This window comes from Callithrix jacchus, chromosome 17 (genome assembly GCF_049354715.1).
Source record: "Callithrix jacchus isolate 240 chromosome 17, calJac240_pri, whole genome shotgun sequence".
Lineage (NCBI taxonomy): Eukaryota > Metazoa > Chordata > Mammalia > Primates > Cebidae > Callithrix > Callithrix jacchus.
The window spans coordinates 20,833,905-20,856,344 of record NC_133518.1 but is presented as its reverse complement, the minus strand read 5'-3'; the positions used below and the strand labels follow the sequence as shown (position 1 = coordinate 20,856,344).

Below are 22,440 nucleotides of genomic sequence, written 5' to 3'. Positions count from 1 at the left end.
TACTCACTCATTACTTTTGGTCTGAAGTATTCCATATAGGTCCCTTATTTTTTTGCCAGCATAATTGTTTAAAATCGTTTTATCAGAAAAAAAGTCATAAAATGAGAGAATACTGTGGATTTGCAACAGAATTTGCAAAATTTTAATAAACAGTGCTCTGCATCATACTGTTAAATAAGACTATTTCCAATAAAATGTATCAGATAATGTTATATTTAGTTGAAATTTTTCTATTGCTAAACTCACATTTACATTATATTTAGGTATTAAATAATCAAATCATTATGTTTAACATTTTACAACAATCATATATTTTATTCTCTTTTATATTTTTCTTCCTTACTAAATGAATAATTTCTAGTTCTAAAATTGCTAAAGATTGAAGATCAGTGTTGCATTTTCATCCTCTTATTCTTTTTCATTTGTAGATATTTGATTATGTGTTTATATCTAAAGTAGGTTCACACCTCTGCTTTACCAATATTGTGTAAAGTCAATGCTACTTTACAAAATAATATTTATTCATTTTAAAATCTCATTGTAAAGGTGATTGCAAGCGTATTGTGTTACAACTATGATTTAACTTATTTAGAGTCCCTTACTTCAAATCTTTTCTAGTCCAGAAAATGAAGGAAAAAAGTTGAAACACAATAAAAATAAATGTATGAGTTTAAAGCAATTTTTCTGTAGAAATTTTAAGAAAAACAAAAGACAATTATAAAGATAACATTTAATTTTACATTTAGGATATAATCATTTTTCTCACTCTAATATTATTTATTACTATATATAAATGGTCTGCATTGTAGTAAAGAAAGGTAAATAATGTAATTAAGAAAAATGGAAAGCAACCAATTCAGCTATCACCTGTAATTTAAGATAGAGATTTTAAAAAATCTTAATTTACACATACTCTAATGTAAGTCTGCGTAACTAATAGAATATCTGACCCCAAAGTTGACAGAGAAAATAAGAGTTAGATTTGCACGTCCTAGAAATTTAGTAATTTTTTATGTTTTAGGTTTCTTTGCCTTCCACAATGATTTTGTTATAATAAATATAGGTAGTATCCCTACTGCTATTGCAATAACTGAATTAATTGCTAAGTATATAAGATTATTGTAAATTTTAGTAATACATAATTTGCACATAAAATCTGAGATTGCAAAGTCTAGTGCTGTAAATAGAATTCGTTTCAGGTTTTACAAATAACATGCTTTCTGGTTTATGTTATTCTCTCATTCTCTATTTCAGGTTTCATTAATATAATTCAAAATTTTTATGAATACATACTTTGAAATATTTATTTCCCAAAGGTTAGCATTTTTAAGAAGATAAAATGACAGAAAATTCCAAAAGCAAACAATAAAATACATTCCAATACAAATATATAGTTTTAGAAATTCAGGTAAAAGAAGGCAAGCTTATTTTAATAGCTTACTTTTTGCCTTTATGATGTTAATCCTTACTTTCCTCAGTTTACTAATCCTTACTGGAAACCTGAAACATGCATACTGAGCCCTTTCTAGCTATAAGCCTTCAGGAATTCAGCCAAATCTTAGAAATGCAGCTTGTCCCTTGAGTCCCCACTCTCCAAACCCTGCTGGCCTGATTTCTGTTCTGCCTACCAACCCCTGGGCCCTTTGCTGAACTTCTCTAAACTTTTCTCTCACATATTTCTCTGCTTTTGCCAAAATTTTGTTCCTTGGGGCCACTTCCTATTCTCTGTAGTCCATACACTTGCAGTTAGGTGTACCAGATATAGTAAAAACAAAGCAAAACACCCAAATAAATGTGAATTCCAACTAAAATACAAATAACATTCAGTTTAATGCCCTATCAGATTTATGAGTCATATTTATACTTATATATAGTAGAATTAGTAGTACATTTATACTAATACATATTAGTATTATGTTTATACTAATATGTTAGTATTATATTTATACTTATATATATATAATATATATTACATATATATTCTTTTTAGCTGATTTTTACAATTAACTAGGTTTATCTGGCAATCTTACTTACTTAGAGTTTGTATCTGGAATAATATCAGGTATATTACATATAGTTTCTCAAATTTCCATAACGGCCAAGGAGATAGGTATTATCACTGATTTTAGAAATTAAAAAAACTAAGGGCAAAGGAGATGGAATTTTTTTTCTTTTCCTTCCCTAGTGGTATGCAAAATTCTAATAGAGAGGAAGAAAATTTTAGGGAAGATGAATCTGGGTTTCTCCATCACACTACAAAGTTCAATTTGGAGTTCTGGTTTTTGCTAATAGCCATGGAATTCTGAGTGGCTTCAGCTCTGTAAGCCTCAGTATCTTTATCACCACCTGTCGAGGATGATGATATTTCTTTACAGAATTGCTATAATCATGAAAGGGAAGTTCTGAGCAGGGAGCTAGCACATGTTAGCAACTAATAAATTTAGTTGATGTAATTGTTAATACTAACAACATTATAGATTTAAAATTATGACTCCAAAGGATCCCTTGTCAGTACTTTCTTAAGAATATTCTGACAATAGGCTAAATTATTATTATTGTTTCCATATTACATGAGAAGAATATTCTTTAAGGACTCGGTGCTTTTTATTATAGCGTTCATTATATTTTAACCAATTACTTTCCCTTAGGCATTACATAATACTTCTGTGAGTGATCAAGGACACACAAAGAGCAGCACATACATGTTTTGTGGTCTGAGGGTCAATATTTTGTCACTACTTATACCAGCTTGCTTATGAGAACTTATTTTCCCCCGTTTCTTGTCTTGCAATGAGACTGTGACCTCTCAATTCTATTGTAAGGTAACTTGCCTACTGTCTATGCCTTCTTAGAAAATAGTTGTTTCTGATTTGTCTTTCATAAAAAAAAATCAATGAGCAAAATTCTCTTAAAATTTAGGACACACTACAAGTCAATAGGTTTTAGTATGACCTTTTCTATGGAATACATATCAAAGAAATATTTGTCATACCTTTTTTATGTTCAGAATATCTAGGATGTTGTCTTGTCTATTTTTCTCCTTGCAACCTGTCTCTTGATTCCTTTTATTGGAGCTCCACATAATCCAAATAACTGATTACCTAAGTTCTAACCAAGTGGCTTGCATTGTATTTACAAGCATTGTTGTCTATAAAGAAAGCAAATAAAATTAAGTAGAGATGATGTTTACACAAAACCAGATCAATCACATTAATCACTATACCATTCTCATTCATTCACAACCACGTTGCAATATTCCCCATGGAAAAGCAAAATCAATCAAAAACACCTCTACCCTCTCTTGTCCAGACATCCCCTGACTTGACTTCCCCGATCCACTTTAGAGTAATGCTTTCTGAAAGAGATACTTCAAACTGCAGTTTCTGATTCCTCTCCTCTCATTCTCATTTTCATGTCTATTCAGGTTTTAGTTCCTGCCACCCTGTCAAAACACTATATCTTTGCTACCAATATGTTCATACTTCCAGACTCACAATTATACACAATTTCACATAATTTTCTTGGCGCTGATTCTGTATTTTATACAGATACTCTTTTCCCAAAGTATTTTATATTTTTTAGTCTTCAGTGGATACCATGTTCTCCTAATTGCCCCTTCCAACTCATTTTGCTGCTCCATTCTCTCTACAGTTTCTCTTTCTCCGCCCACCCTCTCACCTTGGGGTGCTCATCTGTTTTATCTCCAGCCTCTGTAAGTGAAATAAAATTGTTTCATGGATTTAAATACCATCTTCTTACTTTTAGATACCAAATTTACATATTTAGCCCCCTTCTCTCCTTTGAATTACAGATATCTGTCTCACAATAAAAATTTAAATCTAAATTAAATAATTTAATTTAAATGTTTCTGGAGAAACAGGTCCCTTAAACTTGAAATGTCTAAAATAACACTTTTTATTTCACCATCCCAACCACATCCTCCCATAGTTGTAAATATCTCAAGAAATGGTACCTCTGCTCTTCTGGCGGCTCAAGTCAACATTTTTGGAGTATCCTTGTCTCAATTTATTCTCTCATATTCCACATTGAATATCTCAGCAAATACTGTTAGATCTTCCTTCAAAGTAGAACCTGATTCTGACCTTTATTTCCCTTTTTTACCTAATCTAAGGTACAAACATTTCTCACTTAGATTTCTTTATAACCTCCTCATTCTTCTGTTTATTTCATTCTTGTGTACCTACCAGTCAGAGATCTCTTTATGTTTCAGCTGAAATATGCCACTCTAATGTCTGAATATTTCATGGCTAAATGTCTCACTCAGGAAAGATTTCAGAAACTCATGCAAGTTTCAAATCCTGTATCTTGGCTCTTTGTACTTCTCTGATGTTACCTCTTACCACTTCCTCTTCACACACCTATGCTAGTCACACTAGCTTTCTTGCTGTTCCTGCCACATCCTAAATACTTTAGTCTTAGAGGTAGTTCTTGCTGATCTCCCTTCTGGGAAAATTTTTGCCCAGATATTCACATGATTTACTCTGTCCCTTTATTCTAATATAACTTTGTCAGAAGCTTTTTGTGACCACCTTACAAATGATATCACATTTTATCCACATCTTGCTCTATGCTTCTGTGTTTTATATTTTTTCCAGAGCTCTCACCATAAGACACAGTATGTATGTACTTGTTTCTTGTCTTTTTCCTTCTTTAGATTGTAAGGCCTCTGAGGGTAAAGGTTTTCTCTGTTCTCCATGCCTCACTGTTTTTTATTTGCTTTGTCATCTTTGCCTATTTATATTGTGCTTACTGCTGCATCCCAATTACTTCAATAATGCTTGATGCATGTGGGCTTTCAAATATATTTGTTGAATAAATAAATGAAAGAATGAATAAACAAATTTGCATAATATATAACTTAATCATACAAAAACTGAACTTACAATTAGAAAGACTTGTTTAAAAATTGTACATTTTTATATGTTTATATGACAGAGTTTTTCTCATGTTGCCAAGGCTGGAGTGCAGACGCATGATCTCGGCTCACTGCAAACTCCACCTCCCAGGTTCAAGTGATTCTCCTGCTTCAGCATCCCAGGTAGCTGGGATTACAGGCATCAACCGCCACACCTGGCTAATGTTTTTGTAGTTTTAGTAGAGACGGTGTTTCACCATATTGGCCAAGCTGATCTCCAACTCCTGACCTCAGGTAACCCATCCACCTTAGCTTCCCAAAGTGCTGGGATTTATCGCTTATGCTTCCAGAAACCTTATTGAATCACCGAAAGTGTAATATTCATTATGCTTTGGATGACCCACCACGCCTGTCCAGAAAAGATATAATTTTTATGCTTCCAGAAGCTTTATTGAATCGCCCAAAGCATAATGAGTGTTATGACTTCTGAGCATAACCTAAAATTTAATGCTTATTACATCATTGGATTATGATGTTTCTTTTTAATTATATATTAAATATATGTATTTCCAATTAATATTTTGACTTGTCATAAAATAAATATTATTTTGATATCAGTTCCTAGATGTCAATATACCAAAAACTGTCCAATTTAATTTTTATAAGATAAACATTCACTTGTTTTTATATAATAGAGATCTGTGGATAGGTTACTATTATTAACATTTCATGTGCAATAAGTGTGTAGATCATCTCATCAAGTCAATAGTATCTGTTATGGTAAGATAAAACAATACTGAGAAAATTTTAACATATAGAAAATAAAAGCAGTTGGGTTCTGCTTTTTAGCACTCTGAACTTGAGTGTTACAGACAGGAAAGAAAAATTGAAGTAGGTATAATTTCTTATCAATTTGAACATAATTATTTTATACTGAAAAGTATTATTTAATAACTTGTGATTTTAAAAGTAGTGTACCTTGCAAGCAAGCTCAAGACATTTATTCAAAAAATGTCTGAGGGAAAGCTGAAGAACAAGCACCTTGTTTCGTTAAATTTTATATTACTCTATAATTACAGTTACAGAAATACTACCATCAAATTTGTTTTTCATATTTTATATAAATAATTATGAAACAAAGAATATGATATAAACTATAATAAATAGATTTTGAAATTAGAAATTATAAAATGTCTTTTTGGATAAAGTTTACTTACTATACTGGGAATGGTAACTTCATAAGGAAGATGAGACTTATTCCTCCCAACAATATATTCTTATATTTAACTATTGTTTTTCTAATTTTAGGATGACTTAAGTATTATTTTAGACACCATAATTTAAAATGATGTTTTAAAATCAAGACATGCAGGGGGAAAAATTAACCCACAAAAATTAAAAATTAAAAAATGTTGAATTACACCTTAAGTTCTGGGCACATGTTCAGATCATGCATTGTTACATAGATGTACACATGTCTGGGTGGTTTGCTGCATCCATTCCCCCATTATCTACATTAGGCATTTCTCCTGTTCTCTCTCCCCAATCCCCCCACCCCCTGTAACCCTCCCCTAGCTCTCCCACCCCGCAATAGGCCTTGGTATGTGATGTTTCCCTCCCTGTGTCCATGTGTTCTCATTGTTCAACACCCACTTATGAGTGAGAACATGCAGTGTTTGGTTTTCTTTTCTTGTGTCAGTTTGCTGAGAATGATTTAAAAGTTAGTTGTGTGACCTAAACTTTCCCATCATCTGTTGCTTTATTTGAGAAACGGGATATTAATGCATTTGCACATTTAATGAATGGAAACTATTGAAACGAAGAAGATCATGAAGCAGAGGAAGTGATATTAGTGAAGACAACAGCAATACCATCCTATTACCAATCTAGTCGTTGCTTACAGACTTATTCATAGGTATACCCAGATCTATTTATATCTACAATAGGATACATGTTACTCACTGGGCAAGTTTTCACAATAAGCATGTGAGGCAGGTTTTATTGGGGAAATAGAAACATAGAAAGAACAATTCGCTTGGCAAATATGTGGCAAACATGGCTTCAAACTCAAGCTATTTTCCTCCAATGCCAAGCTCTTCAAGCTCTTTTGAATGCATTATGTTATGTTGGAAATTCACTTAAAAGGCAAGAACTTTCTTTGGAGGTGAAAAAACAAAAAAACAGAAATTCATAATTAAGTAGTGTGTGTTTGGGTTGTTAATCATTTTTTTTTTTTTTTTTTGAGACGGAGTTTTGCTCTTGTTGCCCAGGCTGGAGTGCAATGGCAAAATCTCAGCTCACTGCAACCTCTGCCTTCCAGTTTTAAGTGATTCTTCTGCCTCAGCTTCCCAAGTAGCTGGTATTATAGGCGTGTGCCACGACACCCAGCTAATTTTTGTATTCTTAGTAGAGATGGGGTTTCTACTGCCCGTTTCAGCCTCCCAAAGTGCTGGGATTACAGGCATGAGCCACCATGCCTGGTCTATATTTTTAACTTCTAACTAATTATTTTAATATTTTTAGAATTAAAAGCAATTAAAATAAATAGTATTGCATTTCTTTAAAATGTTTATAATTTAAAAAATCATCATTCCAACTATTTTCTAGGACGTGTATTCCTTCAGACATGCATTTGCCTGTAAGCCACACTACATTTATGTTGTTTATACAATAATGAGAGTTTTAGCCACAAAATAGTTTTTAATCAAAGTAATTATTTATTTTTGGGCTCTGTTTTGCTGCTACCATTATTTTCTTTTATGCTGTTAACCATTTCTTCTGCATTTGTAGTTTTAGAAATATTTTAGTTGTGTTTCTGTTCTTATGATGTTGCTAAATTCAATAAACAGAGGGTCCTCAACCTGAGTCATATCTGATTGTGGAACAAAAATCTCTATACAAAAAAAATTTAAATTTACATTTTATTTACTATGTTTTGTTACTTTGCAATATTTAAGCTATTACTTTATTTCTGACAGGTCTTTTAAAGCATTACAACTGTGTGTACATTCCTGAAATTATTACTTTAATTTCTAAAAAAATAATTTATTAATATTATTCCAAACTTAATATGTGCAAGTGGACTGAATATTATATATTTTTTCTAAATAAAGAAAATATTTGGGGAAACATTGAAAACAAATTAAATTATTTCCAAGTAAGTGGATCCTATAAATGTGATTTCCATGTCTTAATGAGCCCTTTTATTCTAAGAATACATTAGTTTTTCTCTGTTCCACTGTGAGAGAGCATTCTGAAACATATCTCAGTTTTATAACTCTCTTTATAGATTTGGCCCTTTGGGGGACATCTGATTTCTTTATCTCCTACCCCTGTCATTCATGGTAAAATACTGCTGCACTCTGAAATAGTTCTGAAAGTGATCTTATGTGCACTTTAAATTCTCTCATAACAGGATTCTTTTTTTTTTCAAATACATTACACTAATGGGTATACATTTCCCCCCCTGCATTTATATTCTATATGTTAAAGTTAAGGTAAGTTACAGGAATACCGTAGTTACCACTTTCGCCTTATTCCTTTCTGAGTAACTCCTAAATTAATTTCTAGGAGAAAAAAAGGATTTAAAGTGATAAAACATTGATGTTGTTATGATAGCATAAGATAAATCCAAGGAGATTTAAGCCCTGACCCTTTTTCAGAATCATCAAAATGTTCAATTGGGTTAATTATAATAATATATCACAAATAAATACAGAATCAGAGGCTAAGAATTATTTTCCTCACTCTGGAAGCCACATGAACTATTCTCTGTCAGAAAATCTAATTATAAGTCTGATAATAATTGGACTAGATGGCCCGATGACAGTCTCACAAACTTAAACTTGCCTCTAAATCTCATGATGTCTAATTTTAGCCTGTTCTCTGCTCTTGCTTCTGTAACATTAACCAACCAGGTATAAGCATGCTAATATATTAAAATTACAAGTTTGCAACCAAACTTGTATTTTGTAAGCATCCTTAATGACTGCTTTTAAGAATTCATGGTGAAATCAGCCTGGTGAATATATAATATAAGGAAATGAAAGTTAATAGTCTTGAGTCACAGTAAATCTTTGTCCTGTCACCTATTAGTTGCAATTCACTTTTCTTCTATGGAACACAATTTTTCACCTAAAAAATGTTAGATAGTGTCAACATTTCAGCACTTTTAAATTCTAATAATAGCAAGTATACACCTCACACCTTGTCACTGTGATAGTACACTATTCAAGTTAAGAGCATCTTTAATTGATATTATTTTGATATACTGAAGAGACCTCTAAGAAGTGTATTGTAGTAATTTTCTGTAATATTTATTAGTTGAAAAATATAACAAAAAGTAAATTCAATTATAATTTTAAAATTAATTTCTTGGTGAAGGGATTTGTGCAAATACTATATAATATGTAGAAATATAAATTCCTTAATGATTTCAACACCCCCAAAAAGAAGTCCTTTCAAAATTTTAGGTTTCAATAATTTAAAAAATTATCCTTAAATCTTTAAATTATTTAAAATTTTTAGAATTTAAAAAAATTAAAAAATATATAAATGATTTAATATGGATAAATCCTTGAGGGAGAGAGCAGAAGGAGAAATAACTAATTCTAATGCAGCTCTAAAAATAAGCTGTTTCTTATTTTCTTGAGCAGAAATTCATGCTGATGTTGAGAAGAAATAAAATATTTTGCAGCTACAGATAATATAATGACCCACATATCTTGAAAAGGCAATATAATTTTTTTACTCATATTATCTTTTACCAGCTCTCATTTAATCATTAGCCAAATATTGTTAAGTATGATACATACCCATCATAGTACTTCAATGAATATCAAATCAAAACCACAGATTCTGTTTCAAGAACTTAATTTAGTATAATTGAGGAATATCTGCTTGCAATAAAAGATAGGATATAGATAAGTTACAGTCAACTTCTGTGAGAGTGAACAAGAGGTCTGAAGCAATTGCAAATCTAGGAATTAAAGAAATGCTGCACGAGATGTGTAGTAGATTAGTAGGACTTCGTCATTAAAGAGGAAAGAGGTAGGTGTTCTAAACAGGTCACATTCCAAGAAGGAAGTTCTATGATGCAGTTAAGCTCAGAATCTTTGGTATTTGTGCCATAACTGGCTTACCCAGAAGCTGGGTATTACTTAGTAATATGAATTGCAGCAAAATTAAAGAGGCCTTTTAATGCCAGGTGGAATAATTATAACTTTATCCACAATGGGTAAGTGTCAAATAATTTAGAAAAGAATTGTACAATTGATTTTGCAGAAATATACATACAGAGTCATGAAGTACAAAGAATTCCAAGTGAGGGGTGGAAAAGAACAGCAGAGAGCAATAATATAACTGTCAGCATTTTGTTTAGCTATAAAAGAGAGTGTGACAGAATGAATTACTGCATCAATCCATTTATGATTTATGTAAACACTTCTTGTAGAAATAAATTCCTAAATTTCTATTTTTTAAAAATTATTCAAATTGGTACAATTTACTCCCATGTATAAAATGTGGTTTTGTTGTACATATACAGTGGGAGAAAAAACTACTATATTTTCTATAGATACACACACACTTAGAAAACATATTTTAAGTGTTTATTTCCTTCTGACTCTTGAGGATATAATATTAGAATATTTATAATATGTGAGGGAAATACATTTTTTGAAATGTCTCTGATTATCTAATGTCATCCATCAGACTGCTCGGGTGGAGAACAGATTAGCTAAACCCTCCTGACCCTAGTCAAACAGAGGATGCCTCAATTCTGAACAAGTCTATTATGAAAAAAATACAATGAGAAATGTTGTGTATTTTGGATAATCTGAGGGTCAACTGCATCACTATCATGTCCCTTCAATTTCTTGAGCAGAGATATATTACTTCATGTATCAGGTGTCATGGTACCAAGCTGAAAAGCTTGGGAATAAATAGCCCTACTCTAACCTAAATCTGTGAACCTAGTAAACTTGCAGGTTAAAAGGTATTCTCACATTAATTTTAGTTCTCCAAGTAAGCATCTATTTTTGTACAAACTTTGGCTAACATTGTTAAAATACTTTGAAACATTTTGGAGATGAAATCAGAAATTTTATAAACTTTCTATCATGATGATTTCTTTTAAACACTCTGACATGGGGAGTTGAAATGCATATCATAAGAGAAAATAAAACCTGCTTAGGTACAAATAGAATAATTAAAATATTTCTGTGTCTTTGTAATAAAGTCTACCCCAGAGACCAAGCAAAGCTAAGCAAAACAGATCAAACCAAACCAGAGAATAATGACAAAAATCGGCACTTACCCATATTTTGCAAAATTTGCCCAACGTTTCACTATGGATCTACTCAAAATTTCCTCAGCTTTTGTGTAATTAACTCTTCTTTCCAGAGGTAAACCAAAGACAAATTCAATTTCATAGCCATGCATCACTCCCATCCATTCTGGCCACGGAAGTTTGGAGGATCGGTGTTCAAAATAGTAGAAAAAGGCATTGTTTCCCCATTCTGAGAACTTCTTTGTAAACTCCAAGGCTGGGCATATAATATTGTAATCCCCGACAACGTCATCCAAGGCCTCACGGTAGTTTTCAGGCCTCTGATCATCTACCCAATCTGTGTAATGAAAAAGGATGGATTCCTTTCCAAACTCACTCACTCCTGGAAAAAATATTTTTAAACCTTCCTGAAATTCTTTTCTAGTTATGATACTATTATTATCTTTGCTGAAGCCAGGAGCACCATAGACTAAAAAAGCTGTCCCTTCATCTTTATTAACACCCACCAAAATCTGGGTTTTTTTAAATTGTCCAAGTTCAAGTAATATGTCTGGCATGTCAGTGAGAAAATCACCATCCACTGTTGGACCAAAGTTTACTGACAAGAGAGTTCCGTAGGGGACAACAAATGCTTCATTCAGAAGAATTTCTTGGGGATCTTTGTTTTGAAGGCATTTGACTATTTCAGTCTCATTTTCTCTAAAACAACCAGTAAATTTAGCTAAGGCCAATGTTCTGTTCCTAGCTTCATAAAGAGATGTTACTGCCCAAGGAGCATTAGACGATCCACTTTGCAGAATGGCTCTGGTGAACAAGGAATGGCTTCCAGGAGAAAGCAAATGCAAACTAACTGAAGCTGCTCCTGCACTTTCTCCAAAAAGAGTTACACTTTTAGGATTTCCACCAAAGGCTGCTATATTTTTTTGAACCCACTGAAGAGCCAACCGTTGATCAAATAAACCCATGTTTCCTGGAGCCTCAGGATTTCCTGGCAAAGCTAAGAATCCTAGAGCACCCACCCTGTAGTTCATTGACACTACAATAACTCTTTCGACCCAAGCAAGAAACTTGCCATCATAAACATGTAAGGATGATGTTCCAGTTTGAAAACCACCACCATAAATCCATATCATTACAGTGGAATTTTTTGGTTTAGGTGCTGGAATCCACACATTTAGATATAAACAGTCTTCGCTGAGGTCAGTGTTTGGGTTCCACATCTCTGATCCATAGAAGCCTGGAAAACTTTGATCTATGTTCTGATAGCAAGAATTTGCATATTTTGTGGCATTCCAAATATCAGACCACTTGGTCAGAGATTGAGGCTTTTTGAATCGAAGTCTACCAATAGGTGGCTGCGCATAGGGAATTCCAAGGAAGGCTGTTACTGTGCCACCAAGAACTGGCAAGTTCATCCCTCTGACTTTTCCATTCTTTGTTGTTATTATGAGGTCATCTTCAGTATGTGACTTCCCAATAAGCATGCAGAGCAAAAAAAACCAAAAGAGAAATCTGACGCTTATGATTGTGACTTTGCTATGCATACTGATTTCTGAAAAAGAGGTAAATACAATGTTTTATAAGGCTTCTGCATATAGTATATTCTACTTTATTGATGAGAATTACTTAAAATATAGTAGTTGTTTAAATTCTACAAATTATGGAAACAAAACTGCTTCTCTAAAGGCCTACGTAGAAAAAAAATAGAAAACAGATATTTCAGTTTTCAATTTAGTAAAAAAAAAATAGTGAAATGGAAAATTAAAAAGTATTTATTTGGGGGATAATTACTGTCAAATCTTTGTAAGGGAGAGATTGTATTTTGAAGAGAAAGTTTGTCGTAGTCATATTTAATGTTACTTCTGACTATATGTACAGGTCCACCAAAAAAGCAGTAAACAGTAGTTCACCTACATCAGATATAATTTCTGCCTTGGTAAGAAGAGAAAATACAAGCTCATATATTCTCTGAAATATTATGCCTGGTTGGCATTTGGCAGAACTGATAAGCAGGTTAAGAACTTTTAAGGATCAATAGATTTTCATTATTGTTCTTTTCTGTTTTCCTTGTGTTTTCTGTAGTCCCATTTGACAAGTGATAGCTTCCTCTATACAATCCTAGTATATAAACTGAAGAGAATTTAGACAATTTATTCATAGAATATTAAGTAAAAAATATATGGTAGTAACCATTTATTCTACACATTGTGAAAACTGACAAACATCCTACCATTAGTAAGAGCTATGGAAAAAATAAAGAGCAAGGACTGAGGATATATTCCAGGCAATTTCTCTAAAATTTAATAAACACAAGGGACTTCTCTATCAGATTTATAATGTCAATGGAGAGAACCAGTGGCCAGTATTATAACGTCTGGGAGAAGATAATGGCTTAAGAGAAATTTTATACTCACTATTACTCAACATGTATTAATATTTGTTACAGCGATTGGTTATCAGATTAAAGTATATGCAAATAGTGAAGCTAAATATGTTAGCACAATCAGAATTACTTGTATTTTGATAGTGAAAAAAAATGACTGAAATCAGAGGATCAAAGCTGTGAAATGATTGGGCCACATGGCAGAAGCAAAAATAATCTTTGTTACCTACAAAATCATAAGTATTTGACATTTATGAAATAATATTTATTGGATGACATAAAGAGACTATTTGGGGAGATCAAAATTTTATCAGAAATTTATAATGCAAACTTGAGTTTCTTTTCAGTGAAAAAGAAATTGAAATCAGATTTGGAAACTCTGTGACAAAGATGGACAGCAAAATGTAATGCTAATATCATTTAAAATAACTGATGTCTTTCTTTATTTCAAGACGGAGTCTCACTCTATCACCAGGCTGGAGTGCAGTGGTGTGATCTCGGCTCACTGCAACCCCTGCCTCCTGAGCTCAAGGAATTCTTCTGCCTCCCAAATAGCTGGGATTACAGGCATGTGCTAGTTTTTGTATTTTAGTAGAGATGGGTTTTACCATGTTGGCCAGGCTGGTCTCAAACTCCTGACCTCGTGATCCGTCCGCCTCAGCCTCCCAACAGGCTGGGATTACAGGCGTGAACCACCGTGCCCAGCCATAAAAGAACTAATGTCTTTATATAACTTCAAGAAATCCAATTAAATATAGTCAATTACAAATACTGATTCTCATTCACATAATAATAATGAAGGTCCAAAGGTCCATAAATATATAGTTTTTCCTTTATTATTTTTTCTCATGCTGTAATTGTAAATCCAACCTATACAACCAATCCACTAATCCTACAAACACTAAGCATTTGTATTAGCTTTTTCTTTGTTTATTTAATTTAGATTTTCTCAAAAGAAAGAGAATAAGGAACTATGCAGATGCCTATGTCCCAGACCTAAGGTATCATATTTCAAATCAGCCTAATTCACCAATGCTCAAAGGACAGCCAGTGACTTACAAGTTCTTTTTTATCCCAATAAATATCTGAATTTATTAATCCATGGTGTGGAGCATTCGATTCAGGGCTAGATGCTAAATGAATGTATCTATATTCAATTCTACCCATATACATATGTATATGCATATATATTTACATATAAAAAGATTTCTATAACAATAAGGTTTTCAAAAATCAAACCACAAGATTACTATTTTTCCAGTTGTATTTGGTACAATTAGATGTGTGCTAAGATCAATAAAACATATTTTAACAGCATTTTCTACACTCATGATATTTAGGTACTATTAGGTAATAAATACAATTTGTTGTATGGTCATATGCCATTTAATGAGAGGGATACATTCTAAGAAATGCATTGCTAGACACTTTTATCATTGTGCACACATAAGAGAGTGTACTCACACAAATTTAGATGCTATAGCTTATCACACCTTTCGGCTATATGGGATAATCTGTTGCTCCTAGGCTACAAATCTGTACAACACGTTTCTGTACTGAATACTGCAGGCAATTGTAAGAAAATGGTAAGTATATGCATATGTAAACTTAGAAAAGGTACAATGAAAATATTGTAATTGTATAAGACCAGCATTATTGATTGAAACATCATTATCTATTGTATGACTATATTACAAATCACAGTAAATAAATCAACAAATAAAATTCAACAATGACTTAAAGTTTCCTATTACCTGACACTAGTAACCTTTCAGACATAGTCAAAGAGGCACTACTACTTCAGTTATTTTTTCTTTTGTTTTTGTTTTTTGTTTGTTTGTTTATTTGTTTGTTTGTTTTTGAGACGGAGTCTCGCTGTTGTTACCCAGACTGGCGTGTGCAATGGCACGATCTCAGCTCACTGCAACCTCCGCCCCGTGGGTTCAAGCAATTCTCCTGCCTCAGCCTCCTGAGTAGCTGGGACTACAGGCACGCACCACCATGCCCAGCTAATTTTTGTATTTTTAGTAGAGACAGGGTTTCACCTTGTTGACCAGAATGGTCTCGATCTCTTGATCTCGTGATCCACCCTCCTCGGCCTCCCAAAGTGCTGGGATGATAGGCATGAGCCACCGCGCCCGGCCTATTTTTTCTTTTGTTAAACACTAATCCCTTTCACTTAAATAAATGCAGGAGAGCATCTGGAGAAAAATGAAATGCTAAGGTGACTTTTTTTTTTTTTTTTTTTTTCTGTTTTGAAAACATCCTTTGGGAAGAAAAGGGGAATTAGGGGCAAAGCTGATTGGGTAGGTTTGTTCTAAACTGCAAAGCATCCCTGGTTGTACCCATTCTCCCTCTTGCCTAACTCAGTCAATGTCCTTCTAAGTCTAATGCAAAAATCATCTATATTTTCCCTTGATTTTAGTTGAATATTAGTTTGTCTTTAGAAACCAAAGACTAAATTGTCTTTGATAGTTTTGGTCTTTGATAGTTTTCAAACTTGTTCTACAAACAGTTTAATAATCTTATTGCAAAGCAAGTACTATATTTACTACACAACTGTATTTGTGTTTTATGTAATTATGAAATGCGATGTTTCATTGTTTATGCTAAATAGTTGCTATAACAATTAAATGGTTGTAATATCTTCCCTTGAAACTTGATTTAATAAAAATTTATTATATGTTTATATTTATATTTTGCACTGAGTAAATCGTGTTATATAATAATATGATTAAAATCTTTCATTTTTTAATAATGATATCTGAGTCATCAACTTATAAATAATGTAATTAGTAGCATTCAAAGCAATCTTTGCAAGCATGCTTGCATTGCCAGAATGACAATATAATGCCAACTCACATGTATTGTTGCAGTGTTATATGATATATTATTTAATGTGCAGGTTAATATAAAATATGCAGATTATTGTTAGTATATTGTAGGCTAACATATTTACATTTAACTGCAGTACTTTATTTTTGCATCACTTTGTCTTTTTTATAATATGGTATTCTCTATTCGAACATGTTGCTCTGTAGTTTTCCCATTAAAAGACTTTAAAAATTTAATATATTTATCATGTAATTGAGCAATCAAAAGAGAAATAAATAAAAAGAATAAAAATATTGAGTCCATATCTCAACATTTTATTAATAAATAGGATATTCAACAAAACCTTATTATATTTCTTTCTATAAATTCTGGTGCAAGTGGATACTGTCTCATTAAACAATTCTGAGAAAACATGTTTATCATAAAGAATGAGGCACATTTTCACAAGTATATCTGTGTATCTGAATTTAGATCAGTTTGTTTATCAAAATAGTATTTAACCTTGGAAATAAAGACAGGAGTTTCTGTTTGAAATTTAAAAAAAAAATTCCAGTTTTTGAATTGAGTTTCTGAGGAACTGAGTTTTTTATTGGAATTGAGTAAATTCACCAGCAATTTTTGAAAATACTAAACTACTAAAACAATAACTTTTAAATAAAAAGTGGAGAAATTTTTTTTTGCATTTTTAATTCAATTTTGAAAGTACTATCAAAATTCCCTTGGTGATATTAAGAAATAATATAAAATGTTATACTATAAGATATGAATGTGATAAAATAACTTATTTATTTGCTATTTATTTGCCATACATGAATACCAACCAGATATTCAAAATAAAGGACCAGCCAAGGTTTTTAAAGATGGACAAGCAAATAGTCGTAATAATTTCCTTTATATATAGTAATTTTCCTATCTTTTAAAAAGTTACAATTAAATATTTATTTCTACTTGAAAATAAACCCTCTTAAAATGGCAGAAAGGGGTCATCTAGATAATATTAATATGATCTAGAACAAGGACTATTAAATGTATTTGATGAAGTCAGAACAACTACGTCTTTATACCAAACTTAAAAAGCTTGTTTTGTGCAGCCTAAGTGAAGTGGGGAACTGAGGAAGTCTGTATATAAATAGACTACATTACTGTCTTTCAAGGATTCTTCAGCTATGCTTTAGGTGTGTATACATGTAGAAGACACTACATTAGATATAAGAAACTTAAGATGTGTATCTGTTCTCAATAAGGAAGAACATTCGGAAACTTTTCATCGTGTGAATAATTTAATCATTTATTGGAGAGATTTCTTGAGTCTTCTTTGAATATTAAAACTTCTCTTAGCTTGATATCTATTCAATTACAATTCTCTTAACATCTGGGACCATCTAAATTTGGTGAGAATGAGTAGATGCTGGCAAGAAACCATCAAAATGAAGACAATATACAAAGTAAAAACGTATTATACTTACCGAGAAATAAATCAAAGAAGAAACTAAATTTTTAGAGTAAGATGCGACTTATTTAGCTATGATTAGCTTGTATTTTATAAAAATGAAATTTAGAGTACATCCCAAATATATTTTTACAATTAACAAAATAGGATGTTGCAAACCAACAACAACAACAAAAATTGGAGAACAAAACAGAACTATGATAATCCAATTAGAAATTCTATTTGGCATCTGAAAGACTACTTTATTTCATATCCAGAGAAAATTCTGAAGATTTTTGTTCAAATGTTAAAGTCACACTTGAATAGTTCACGGTTATCCTTAAACAAAGTAATTATTTATATAAGTAAATCATAATTGTATTTATGAGACCATGAGATGGATTATATTAAGGAAGGCATTACACAGACTAGTGACAGGAATTCCTAATTGAGTTTATTATCACAAAATACATTCATAAAAATGTAGACAACATACTCATAAATCAAAGTATATAACAAATAGAAATCACAAATAACGAAATCATATTTCAATATACTCAATCATTCATACATTTCATAATTCTTAATATTTAATTCCCTGGTTAAAGTGCAACTGATGTTATTAAAATAAAAGGTTTACAAGATTATAGGATGAGCAGAAAGTATATTTGCTTACCATTTCTATAATAATAAAATAATAGCAAATGTAAAATATTTTGCTACAATTTAAACAAACATATAAAAGTGAATGAAAAGGGCATTGTAAATCAATTAGAAAATAGGTTTGGTGTTTTGTTTTTTATTTTTACATGCAATAAACTTAGATCTTTCATTTGCCAATTACTATTGTTAAAGTTTTAGGTGACAAAACGTTGATTAAGAAAGTACCTTGTTCAGCAAAAAGTAAATAACTATTAGTTTTATACCATTTAAAAAGAAAAAACTAGAGTAAGACTAATCAAAGATTAATTTTATGAAGAGATTCACTAAACAATGCATTTAAGGGTAAACAAGTATGAATGTTTTTTCTTAGGGAACTCATTAAGAATATATATCACAGTGATTCCACACGTGCTATGCTCCTTTGAATAAATTCATTATTTTTCTCAGCAGTTAAATAAACAAAGTCTGCGTTCCCTGAATAATAGGAAGATTTAATGCATGTGCCTGCTGGTTCGCTTCCTCTGTCCCATTTGCAAGCTTCAGTGACTGTTCCCCACAGAGCACCAAAGGGACACAACAAACACGTGAAGAGATCACTCTCATCCCACAGAATGAACTTCACAGTAACTTGAATCTCTACACGAAGGTGTAAATTCACAACAACTTACCCGATTCTCTGCAACAAAGATGGTAAAGTTTGCAAGGAGTGAAAATCATGTAATACTTCGGGGAAATGCAGGATGCAGCTGCTGCTCCAGCCTGTAAATTGGACTGCACTGACATTACAATCAACTGTTACTGACAAAGCTCGCGAGATTTGGCAGCAGCAACTTGATCTAGAGTCAGCCAATCTTTACTTTCTGACATCTGTTCAGAGGCTAATAGTACGAATGCAATAGTGATTCATTTGAAGAAGTTTTACGGGATTCATGCTTGATAACTGCAGGGACTCTTCTAAGAATGAAAAAAAAAAGCATAGAAGCGTCTTTAAAATTATTTGAAATGTAACAGAAAATGCATGTTTTTTTTAACACTATCTGAACTTTTTAGATTTTTTTCCCTTTTTTAGAATATACATATTTCCTATGCTTGTCTGAATATTTAAAGATATACACATCATTCTAAAGAAGTGTTATCAAAATCTGTTACAGTTTCAATCTGTGCTAACTGTGCAGTTAGAGAAGATAGTAAAAGAGAAAATAAGAAACAGAATGGTCTAGCTATAAGCTGTGCAAACGAAAAACTTAGTTCTATTAATTGAATGGATGTCTCTGATATGTGAATCCTTTCAATCCCCACACTCTAACACTTATTTAAGTCATACAAATTTCAGCCTTGGTAATTTCCTATTCAGAACACCCTGCAGGCAGTCATATATAGTGAGAAGCCACAATTTTCTGGTCAAGACAGGAAAATAAAATGAATGATTTTCACCAAACTCTATAGAAGAGACACATTTATCAACTGGCAGTGCACACGCTCTAGAGAATATATTCATGTCTTCGGAGCTCACCTTTCTTGAAATGATGTTCAGGAAAATAATTTTTTAAAAAGCCTTTAATGAACTCTTTAATCCCTATTTTCTCAATGCCATGTAGTCTTAATCTTTTGTAAGTGATAGGTTTCACTTTTAAATCTCTACTTCTGAGCTCACTATGGACTAAACAGAAGGCATGTATTTGCAGGCAAGCACTTAATTTGGCTTTTAGTAGTGTGTTAAATTTTCAAACAAACAAACAAATATAATTGGCGTCTGTTGTCATTCTACAGCAGTCATTATAATTTATAATTTAAATATTTTGTATTATTCCAATAAATATGAGAGTTAAATATTATTAACCACCTTATCAGATGAGAAAGCTAAGGCTTATATAAATAAAAATATTTCTTACCACTAGTAACTGCTGGGAAACATAATTTTAATCTATATTAGTCTGATATTTCATGTCAACTGCTTTGAAGAGAGGAGCTGATCTTTTAAAATTGTCTTTTCTGTAAAAATTGCTACTTAGGCAGTATTGATTCAATAATAAATATCACAATCACTACAATTTATAATGTGTTTAGAATACACTGTGTGTAATAACAAGTTAGTTCCATACAAGTTACAGAATACATAATCTATCTAAAAAGGAGAAAAAGGAGGAGCACAGTGGTCCAAGACTGTAATCCCAAAATTTCGGGAGGCCTAAGTGGGCAGATTGCTTCAGTCGGGAGTTCAAGACAACTCTGGGCAACGTAGCAAAACTCCATTTCTACAAAAAAATGGGTCAGGCATGGTGGTGCATGCCTGTATTCCCAGTTACTTGGAGGTAGCTGAGGTAAGAGAATCACCTGAGCCTAGGAGGTTGAGGCTGCAAGCCATGATTATGCCACTGCACTCCATCCTGGGTGACAGAGTGAGATCCGGTCTCCAAAATAAAATAAATAAATAAAAGCAGGAAAAGGCTTTTTAAATGGAAGTATACTGACAAATATGCAATGGTTTGTATAATGATGGCATTTCTGTTTAAAATACTGCAATCCAGATGTTCCACGTGAGAGTTCATGAGTTCATTACACATGATTTAAAAAAAATCCCAATGTCAAAATTCTTTCTGACACAAGTCCACTGCATTGTTTTCTGTGCTAGCATACAGTCAGTCTTACTATCAAACCTGGCAAGTATTAAGGCATGTTTTGTAATGTCACGGAATTCAGCAGAGCATTTTACATGCTTCCTGTATCTACTCACTGCTACGTAAAGTAGATCACATATATACACATATTTAATTTTTATCTTTAAACAAAAACAATAAAATAATTGGTTCCAAGAAGATCTCTATCTTTACTGCATGTTTAAACTGGCTGACTAGCAACATCAGCCGATTACTGAAGTTGGCAATTTTTCTTCTGCTCATTGTCTTTATTTCAAAGAACCATCTTCTGTCACTGCCCCTGTAATTCTTTTTCTTTCATGATTTCACAGCTATGCCACATTATTTGAGTCATTATTTCAGTGCACCTCTAAAGAATTTCTTCTTCCTGTATTGAGAGCTTCTTCCTTTGTGGCTCAACTTACAGCAGCTGCTTTGCTTCTGTGGTGCATCATTTTCTCACACACATCCAGCCAGAGGATGTAGGTCACACACAGTGAGTTTCTTTCAGGGTTAGTAGGCAAGCACTATTCCATTACCTCACAACCTGGGTGGCTAACGATCCTGCTGTTAAATGTTAAGTATGCCTTGTAAGCGATACTGATGAAATATCACAAGACACTTGACAAGGCATTAACACTGCTCAGGTTTTGCAACCATATATGCTCAAGTTTGGGCAGGACAGTCGTTATGGTCTTGGCTCTGTGATCACTTTCAGTTAGTCAATCACAGTGGCTTTTTAAAAATTATTATCATACTTTGAGTTCTGGGGTACATGTGCAGATTGTGCAGGATTGTTACATAGGTATATACGTGCCATGGTGGTTTACTGCATCCATCCCCAGTATTTCTCCTAATGCTATCCCTCCCAATTCCCCCCACCCCCAGCAGGCCTCGGTGTGTGATGTTCCACTCCGTGTGTCCATGTGTTCTCATTGTTCAACATCCACTTATGAGTGAGAACATGTGGTGTTTGGTTTTTCGTTCTTGTATCAGTTTGCTGAGAATGATGATTTCCAGCTTCAAGACCCGTTTTAACTCAGTTACCACTGTTTTCTAGCTGGTAGCAGTAAGATTTGAGACAGTGTGAAAAGCATTAGTACCATATAATATATTAGCCTTCCTTAGGCATACTGATGCCAAAAAAGTGCTCTAAACTTTTATTAATTTTCTATTGTTTTACAATAGCACTGCATTCTCTGAAAAAATATGGATAACAAAGAAAAGTGTATTTTTGCATTTTACATATCACAGAGAAGGAGAAACTCATTCTGTGTATTCCATTCAATATTTTTAAATCTATGTATGTGGTTATAGTTACATAGATAA

General features: G+C 32.5%; 1 protein-coding gene across 6 annotated transcripts in view; it reads right to left on the bottom strand.

Moving 5' to 3' along the window:
* BCHE (butyrylcholinesterase) overlaps nucleotides 1–22,440 on the bottom strand; it is a 77,086-nt gene that overhangs the window by 37,617 nt on the left and 17,029 nt on the right. For 2 of the 6 annotated variants that reach the window (XR_013528874.1, XR_008477511.2), the window contains exons 1-3: nucleotides 19,144–19,253; nucleotides 11,193–12,717; nucleotides 2,993–3,148 (exon numbers count right to left, since the gene is read on the bottom strand). Coding sequence is in view for 3 of the 6 variants with exons in the window: in XM_002807653.8 (XP_002807699.6) it covers nucleotides 11,193–12,717; nucleotides 19,144–19,192 (1,574 nt within the window). In the remaining 3 variants the exon portion in view is untranslated. Of the gene's footprint in view, nucleotides 1–2,992; nucleotides 3,149–11,192; nucleotides 12,718–19,143; nucleotides 19,254–22,440 lie in introns of those variants that run through there. The other 4 variants (XM_002807653.8, XM_054247164.2, XR_013528875.1 and 1 more) reach the window with 3 other exon arrangements.